This window comes from Stigmatopora nigra, chromosome 13 (assembly GCF_051989575.1).
Source record: "Stigmatopora nigra isolate UIUO_SnigA chromosome 13, RoL_Snig_1.1, whole genome shotgun sequence".
NCBI classification, from domain to species: domain Eukaryota; kingdom Metazoa; phylum Chordata; class Actinopteri; order Syngnathiformes; family Syngnathidae; genus Stigmatopora; species Stigmatopora nigra.
In genome coordinates this window covers 2,820,518-2,828,236 of record NC_135520.1, presented here as the reverse complement: position 1 = coordinate 2,828,236, position 7,719 = coordinate 2,820,518, and the positions used below count along the sequence as shown (strand labels likewise).

Genomic DNA, 7,719 nt, shown 5'->3' with positions numbered 1-7,719 from the left:
AGTGTCTTAAAAGCATCGCAGTGACGAGCGTGTATTTTCATTCACCGGCTTTATTTGAAACAAGGGGCGTGTTCAACCTGTTCTGTAATATTTAATATTATTTTTATTTGTGCATTTAATTATTTAAACCTTGTTTTGTGCAATTCTAATGAATCCACTGAGCAGGGAGGGGTATTCTACAGAGCTATCATAAAAATACATGTATGTTTATTGGCATAGGACCTATTAAATGCAGCTAATAGTCACAATCACATCATAAGTGGTTATTATATTTGCATTTACTTTTATGTAATTGTTCAAAATGCCATTCACGGTAGACATGAAAGTTGAAGAAGTGGGAATCATAATGATGGGATAGATAAAGGTTTATACTACCCTCTGTTGGTAACCCATCATTCTGCAAGGAAAAACATAAACCATTTTCTATTGTATTAAAATCTGAATAAATTTAGGTAGACATATATCGTACACCAGCACATGTTCTTATTTATTTTTGCATGACATCCACATAATCCTCATTTAAAGCTTCATTAATGCATGTAAACATTGGAGATGAAGTACAGAACAACGTCACATAACATTTAGTCTCATCACATGACTAAAACTTAACTCTAGATTCTACTACAAGCATGTGAGTACTTGTGAGGTCAAAAAAATTCAGACTTAATCTGAATTAGAGCCATCATAGGTCTATACATCATGGTAAAACTACATGGCTGCTACTACATCTGCAGTATTAACAGGGCGGACATTAAGATACTCCAGGACAAAGATCTGTAAAATCTTGTTGAGGTTGGCAATGGTGGGTCGATCCAAGTTCTGCTCATTGTCATTAAATGTGTGCCACACAGCTGGGAAAGGAGAGGGAATGAGATGGAGAATCCGGACTCCTGATAAAGAAGCAAAAAAATAATAATGAAGGATTCCTATCAGACATTAAAATTATGAGTACTAGTCTGCAGCATTTACCTCTGCTCAGGAACGGTATGTGATCATCATCAATGGGACCAGTAGGTCGATCTGGCCAGAAGTATTCTGCACTTTCCGGATGGTTTTCCAATTGGTTCATAGAGTGAAGACGTTTTTCTGATGGTAGACAGTCAAAATATTAGTGGACATGATAAGATAGGTTTGATATTGATCAATGTGATGATACAGGTTTCTCCACCACTCTGCTTGAACTAGTTTGGTAGCCTACTAATGGAAAGTACTTATTGTTCAATATTAGAAGAAAGCAAAACCACCTATGCTCTGCAGCCGAGTGAGCCAGTACGTTGTCGCTGGGAACTGGTTTCCAAACCGTGGGCTTGGGCCCCCAATCAGGTCCAATAATACAAACAAATCCTGGAAAAGAAGCAACACAAATACACAATGTACCATTTTTAATGGCTACAGTACACATGCATGCACAAGTAAATGAGAAATATAGGCTGTACGTACTATGCCATCCAGTTGATTGGTGTCTGCGGCTTCTGACGGATGAGGGGTGTTTTGCATCTTCTGTGCCAGGTGACGAGATCCGTACAAAGAGTCATTAGGGCTCCAATGGAAGAAAGCTTCCTCTCCATCAAAGAAAATCAATTGCAATGTCAGGTTGGCGAAGGAAGCCTAAACAAGGGGGAGAATTTTTATTGTTGTGCAAGTACAGTGAAACCGAAGAACTAGATTGAAAAGAGGAAGGAAGAAGCTGGAGTGCATATGTATTCTGGAAGTAAATTGGGTTACAATGGAATTCCAGTTCCCCATAGACCTTTTTGATGGACATCTAAACCCTGTAAACACATACTTTGGCTCAGCTCTGAATGTCCCAGGACTCGTCACTGTCCATTCTGAATGATGTGGGGATGGAAAGGGCAATGGAGAGGGTGGCAAGAATGTTAACTGTTTTTTTTTCTAACATAGCTTGCAAATATAGTCATAGCTTTAAAATGTGCTCACACTGGTACTCAGTGCACTCAGGGAGGTTGTCTTTCTACCCAGACCAACGAAAAATTAGACTCAAACTGTCCCATATTTTATCTTGAGCCATTAAGTGATAGACAAGACATTACCTTTTGATTTTTCAGCTCACCATCCAGGGCTCGTGCTAGTTCCAGCATCATGGCGCATGGCACAGCGGAATCAGTGGCACCTAGAAACTCCATACCATGCCATTGTGGTGCATAGTATTTGGAGTCATAGTGACAGGCCAGGACCAGGCGACGCTTGGCTAAAGGGTTGAGGGTGAAAATGAGGTTGGTGAAAGGAATTGGTCCGTAAGGCGTTTGGGAAATAAACCGGTCCTCTGTCACATCCCAGCCGGCGCCAAGAGAATTCAGGGTGGTTTTAATATGCTGAAATGAAGAGATATTAAACTTTCTGTTAGTATTAGTGCTAAAAATGATGCGATTGGGAGAGATTTTCTGGAAATATTGTTGTTGAGATTGAGGATTATGTCAACTCACTTGCTGCACAGCTTGGTTGCCTGTAGAACCCGGATACCTGGCAACAAGAAATGGTCTCAGGTCCCTCTGCCACATTTGTGACAGGTCTGTGTGAGACAAGGCTGTCCGGACTTCATCGGGGGTTAGTGTAACGGCCTGGTGGTGAAGCTGAAAAAGAGTAGAGTGGCTTTATTTGCATTAGTTTGGTGTTATCGGCATGCTAGACAGTAACCATTGATTGATTCATATAAGATTGTCAAATGAAAATAAAAAGTCATTGTAAAAACTGGACTAATTGACTCATTTATAAAGATAATAGCAAATGTTTTGTTCTGAAATGCAATTATGGTTGAAGAAAACATATTGATCCGCTAATGCCATGCAGTGGCTCTTATGGACTTGGTTTCAAAGTTCAAATTGGAGAGAAGTGTGGTTACCATGGAAACAGCCTTTGTAAATTGAGTAAACCATAATGTTAGCATGGACAGACAGGGCAGAAAGCATGTTGTTTTTTTATATTAAAAAGCTGTTTTTAGTTCGAAAATTCTTGCTCATATTGAATAATTACTGTGTAGCTTAGCGGCCAATGTAGAGTATTATTATGTGGTTGTAAACATGACATGGCCTTGCAGACACTCAACCCAGAAAGGGTTAAATTGGGGTCCACTTGAGATCTATAAATACTGAGCCCTGCAATTGGAAGATCAATGTCTAGGGACGGTGCTGCCATGGCAACTATGTACATGCAGGATAAAAGAATAGGATGGAGCACAAATGGTGATATATGACTTGATGCAATGTTGAAATATGTTTCATTAACAAAATAAGTTAATTCATTCATATCGACTGTAGAAAGTAAATCCTTATATAAGAACGTGAATCAGTTATTTGTATTCATAACAATAATGGTAATGATATTACTACTATTAGTAAAAGGACAACTTTTAGTGACATTTTATGGGTGTATAGTGTGTAATAATGATAAAAAAAACCTCAAACATTGTATACAACACATCAATTGAATTTGATTTATTTAATAAGAGGCCAACACATATTAATGAACATATGTATTACATTACAAACAGTGATGTTGTATTTAACCTTAAAATAAAACTCAGTTTTTGATTAATTGTTGATTTTAAAGTGTTGCTATACTGCGTCTGGCTGCAAAAACACTGCGATTTTTCATAGGCACTTCTTGTAAAATCGCAGGAGAGAATTTAAATGACTTACCTTTTCTTGTGTCCAGGGTATTCCATTGGAACATTGGATGGATGATACCAATATTGCAATGGAAGCAAAAAATCGTATTTTACAAGAAACTTGGCCCCACTCGGCCATCTTCTCTCCCTGAATATACTTCAGATCATGTGAAAGGCAGCAGAGAGCTCGCTCTCGCAATAATCATGTGCTATGCGCGTGGACGTGTATGCGCGTCCTAGGGAGGTCGGTACACGTGGAATTTATCGACAGCGATCTTTTTTTCCTACACTCTCAACTATCAAATATCACGTTTTTGTGTCTTCAATTTTGTCTAATCCATCAACCCACCATAGTAGTTTTTATATTTCCATTTATTTGTGAGAATTTGATTGGAATTTGTGGTATTTACAAGGTGTTTATACAGTGTATATATAAACAAAGAGAAACGTCAAAATAAATAGTGGAAAGTTAGTAAATAAACATAACAAGGCTGTGGATCACGTGGTTGTGTAGCCACGTGATCAATAAGGAAGCGCTGCTTGGGCTCGCGTGTCACACGCAGATTTTGGAAAACCATAACAAAACAAAAGTTTAATCAGTGATGGATGAGGAATTATGCTATTTGAAGGCTCAGCTAAGAAAGCAGGAGGAAGAGATTGCTAGTCTGAAGAATAAATTGGCCTTGTTCGAAAAGGTACAGTGTGTTTTTGTGACTGTCAATCTGAAATGCACTATATTATGTATTGATGTTTTTCTTGTGTTGATTGTATATGATCAACAAATATTTGCCATAAATACTCATTCAAAATATTTATTTATCTAAATTAGCACTCTGTGTCATCTTTGAAAGCAGCCAGTTTCATGTAATCGGATATATTAGGATTGCTAGACTGTTTATGTCCTTTCCTGATTGTTTTCTAGAAAAAGCCAACATTAGCCCCAGAGTTACTTTTCAGAGGGACACCTCTCCCACCGCTAATAGCCAAATCATCTCTCTCCAATGAAGACATCATGAGATACAGCAGACAGCTACTCCTGCCTGAGTTTGGTGTGCAAGGTAAGATACCATCTATACTCTATGGGATGAGAATGACAAAATAAGATGCAAACAAGATTCTGTTCTTAATTTGTCCACAGGACAGCTCAACCTATCCAAAACATCTGTACTGATTGTTGGCTGTGGAGGACTGGGGTGTCCTCTTGCACAATATTTAGCTGCTGCAGGTATAGGTAGGTAGTAGATTTTACCATAACTAAGCTAAAAGTTGTTCTTAAACAAAACACGTACATTGGACACCCCCACAATACATAATATATAACATCAAAACAATTAACTCTCAGTCCAAACATGATAAATAATAGAGGTGTAACACAAACCAAGGTTTTTGTCTTTCTTAATGGTCTCCTGTGTTTTTCTTTTAACACCATGTCAAGCCCGGTGTTTGTTTTGGAAAAAAAACTGCAAAAACGCCAAAGAATGTTAATCCCCTGACGCAGAGTTAAACTCTCATGAGTTATTCTGAAATCTGCAACAATATGCTGATGTCTGACAACTTGTTATAAGTCATGCATGATGCTTCAAACTAATTTGGAATTTATTTGTTTCATCTGTGTTCCTCCACCATAGGACGCCTGGGTCTGCTGGACTATGATGAGGTGGAGCTCAGTAATCTGCATAGACAAGTGCTACACAGCGAGGAGAACCAAAATCAGGCTAAAGCTCTGTCGGCAGCCATTGCTGTTCAAAGGTGAGTTATGTATGCTGACTTTTATACCAAGCACACACATATACCAGCTATTTTAGGTTTTATTTTTTCACATAATGAACAATTTCAACTATGAAAAACCTAAACTGGGTACTTACTGTATGTCAATCCATGTAGTTGAACTGCTATTTGGGGCACTGATGGTTTCTTAGTGCAAACACAGTTTATTTTTGGGTGTATATTTGCTAGTTTGTGGTACTCTGTAAACAAGGCAAAATATTCCACTGTGCACCCATTTCACATCACTTTTTACATTCATTGAAATGTTTGTGTTCTTTTTGAGAGTTAATTTCTACATTTTTAATGGATCCTCACAGGTTGAACTCAACAGTGGAATGCATTCCTTACCATTTACAGCTATCACCTGAAAACGCCTTGGAACTCATTCAACAGTATCCTGCTCACACCAATTTTGAGTGAATTAAAGTGTTTTTACATACCTTGACATCACTTCATGTATGACATTGTGGCTGATTGCTCAGACAATGTCCCGACCCGTTATCTTGTCAATGACGCCTGTGTGCTAAGTGGCAAACCGCTAGTATCAGCGAGTGCACTCAGATTGGAGGGACAAGTAAGATATTTTGTTCTAGCAAATTCCCATTCTTCATAGCTTGAATGTTTTGTTTTCTTGTCTCCAGTTGACTGTGTATAACTATAATGGAGGACCTTGCTACAGATGCCTCTACCCAGTACCCCCACCCCCAGAGATGGTGACAAACTGTTCTGATGGAGGAGTATTAGGAGTTGGTGAGTTCCCAGAATACATTAGCTCTGTGGAAACTCCTCTTATTGGTTCAAATGTCTGCTTATCTTTTAGTTCCAGGTATAATGGGCTGCTTTCAGGCTTTGGAGGTTCTCAAGATAGCTTCAGGACATGGATGTATCTAAAATTTGGGATGTGATATTGTTGTTTGAGTTTGATTTATAGATAAAAAAGTGTTTATGAAAATGTTTTTTACCTTAACCACATGTCAGCTTCTTGTGGCCAGCAACTGGTGATGTTTGATGCACCAAGTGCCAGATTCAGGTCCATTAAATTGCGGCCCAAGCAGTTGGATTGCGTTGTGTGTGGGGAGAAGCCTAGCATAACCCAGCTAGTTGACTATGAAGCCTTCTGTGGTTCCAATGCAACAGATAAGGTTGATCTAAATCTCACTATGAATTGAAAGTTACCACATTTTAATCTGGAACCAATAAATGCTGTTGTTATTCATTTAACTTATGGTATTTTTGGTGTGCTTTCAGTGTCGTAAACTCAACCTGCTGCCCAGAGATCAGAGGATCACAGTGCAGGTGAAACATTTTTTGAGCATCCCTCCGTGTGTTAAATGCAGTTTATTCCTCCATTACTTATAATGCTCTGCCAGAATCTTCTAATGTCAGATATGCATATGATTCCCTTAAAAAAAACTAACCAAGAAAATCCCTACAAATTACATAGTTGTTTTTGCATTCATGAATATTTTATTGTAATTCCAGGATTACAAATCCGTTATAGACAAGGCAGAGCCCCATCTCCTTCTAGATGTGCGCCCTCTTGTGGAAGTGGATATATGCCATCTACCCAACTCACTGAGTATCCTTCAGCACATTCAGGCCTATAAATTCAGTCTCATTTGACGTGATGCACCTCATTTTCTTTGTGATTATTCTCCTGACATTATTTCCAGACATACCACTCTCATGTTTAGAAGGGAGGAAGAAGGAAGATATGCAGTTACTTGAGAAGAGAATTGACCAATTGAAACAGCAGATGGTTGATGTCTGCTGCCCTCCAGGTAACATGACAAAATGTTTGCAGTAATTATGGGGGTTCTTGTGTATTTATTTTTTTTATTTGTGCACTTTAAATTTGGTTTGTGCAATGATCATAAGGACCTATAATATCTTATTTATATGTTTCTGCAACTACATTGTACACTGTAGTTTCCCACATGCAATATGTCCATAAACAGTATGTTTTGAGCATGATGTGTAGTCTGCAATTTTGTACCCAATACAAGGGAAAAACAACAATATTGCATTGGCAGAACATTTAAAAAAATATGATCTATGTACAAACATGCCATCCCCTATAGATCTGTGGGAATGTAATTCTTTTGCCAAAAGTATCTCTGTGGTTTCTTCCAGTTTATGTCATTTGTAAGATGGGCAACGACTCCCAGAAGGGGGTGCAACTTTTAAGGAAGATGAGTGGATCCGAAGTGGGAAACATGACAGTGAAAGACATTTGCGGAGGCCTAATGGCATGGGCGCAGAAGATAGACCCCACATTCCCACAGTATTGACTTGTTTTTTGAAAAATAAATGCTCATTACGTTTTT

The 7,719-nt window shown here is 38.5% G+C and overlaps 2 protein-coding genes across 2 annotated transcripts; one reads left to right on the top strand and one right to left on the bottom strand.

The window, feature by feature from the left end:
* Positions 1-463: 463 nt before the first annotated feature.
* Positions 464-3,900, bottom strand: qpct (glutaminyl-peptide cyclotransferase). Its single transcript, XM_077731257.1, has 7 exons — positions 3,657-3,900; positions 2,445-2,591; positions 2,052-2,333; positions 1,441-1,608; positions 1,245-1,344; positions 970-1,086; positions 464-890 (listed from the first exon to the last, which is right to left on the bottom strand). The coding sequence occupies exons 1-7, from the start codon at positions 3,762-3,764 to the stop codon at positions 709-711; spliced, it is 1,104 nt and encodes a 367-aa protein (XP_077587383.1). The 5' UTR covers positions 3,765-3,900; the 3' UTR covers positions 464-708.
* Positions 3,901-4,218: 318 nt separating this feature from the next.
* mocs3 (molybdenum cofactor synthesis 3) lies at positions 4,219-7,718 on the top strand. Its single transcript, XM_077731416.1, has 13 exons — positions 4,219-4,320; positions 4,548-4,683; positions 4,764-4,856; positions 5,254-5,374; positions 5,710-5,788; positions 5,853-5,966; positions 6,034-6,142; positions 6,213-6,275; positions 6,371-6,534; positions 6,641-6,688; positions 6,875-6,971; positions 7,066-7,173; positions 7,526-7,718. The coding sequence occupies exons 1-13, from the start codon at positions 4,228-4,230 to the stop codon at positions 7,681-7,683; spliced, it is 1,383 nt and encodes a 460-aa protein (XP_077587542.1). The 5' UTR covers positions 4,219-4,227; the 3' UTR covers positions 7,684-7,718.
* The last annotated feature ends 1 nt before the right edge of the window (position 7,719 follows it).

What these genes read in the sequence shown, in the direction of transcription:
- qpct (XM_077731257.1), bottom strand. Translation starts at nt 3,764, where the DNA reads ATGGCCGAGTGGGGCCAAGTTTCTTGTAAAATACGATTTTTTGCTTCC. An exon ending in TACCCTGGACACAAGAAAAG is followed by an intron (nt 2,592 to 3,656) that starts GTAAGTCATTTA and finishes ACTCTTTTTCAG; the next exon opens with CTTCACCACCAGGCCGTTAC. An exon ending in GTGAGCTGAAAAATCAAAAG is followed by an intron (nt 1,609 to 2,051) that starts GTAATGTCTTGT and finishes CCCCTTGTTTAG; the next exon opens with GCTTCCTTCGCCAACCTGAC.
- mocs3 (XM_077731416.1), top strand. Translation starts at nt 4,228, where the DNA reads ATGGATGAGGAATTATGCTATTTGAAGGCTCAGCTAAGAAAGCAGGAG. An exon ending in AATTGGCCTTGTTCGAAAAG is followed by an intron (nt 4,321 to 4,547) that starts GTACAGTGTGTT and finishes ATTGTTTTCTAG; the next exon opens with AAAAAGCCAACATTAGCCCC. An exon ending in TGATGTCTGCTGCCCTCCAG is followed by an intron (nt 7,174 to 7,525) that starts GTAACATGACAA and finishes GGTTTCTTCCAG; the next exon opens with TTTATGTCATTTGTAAGATG.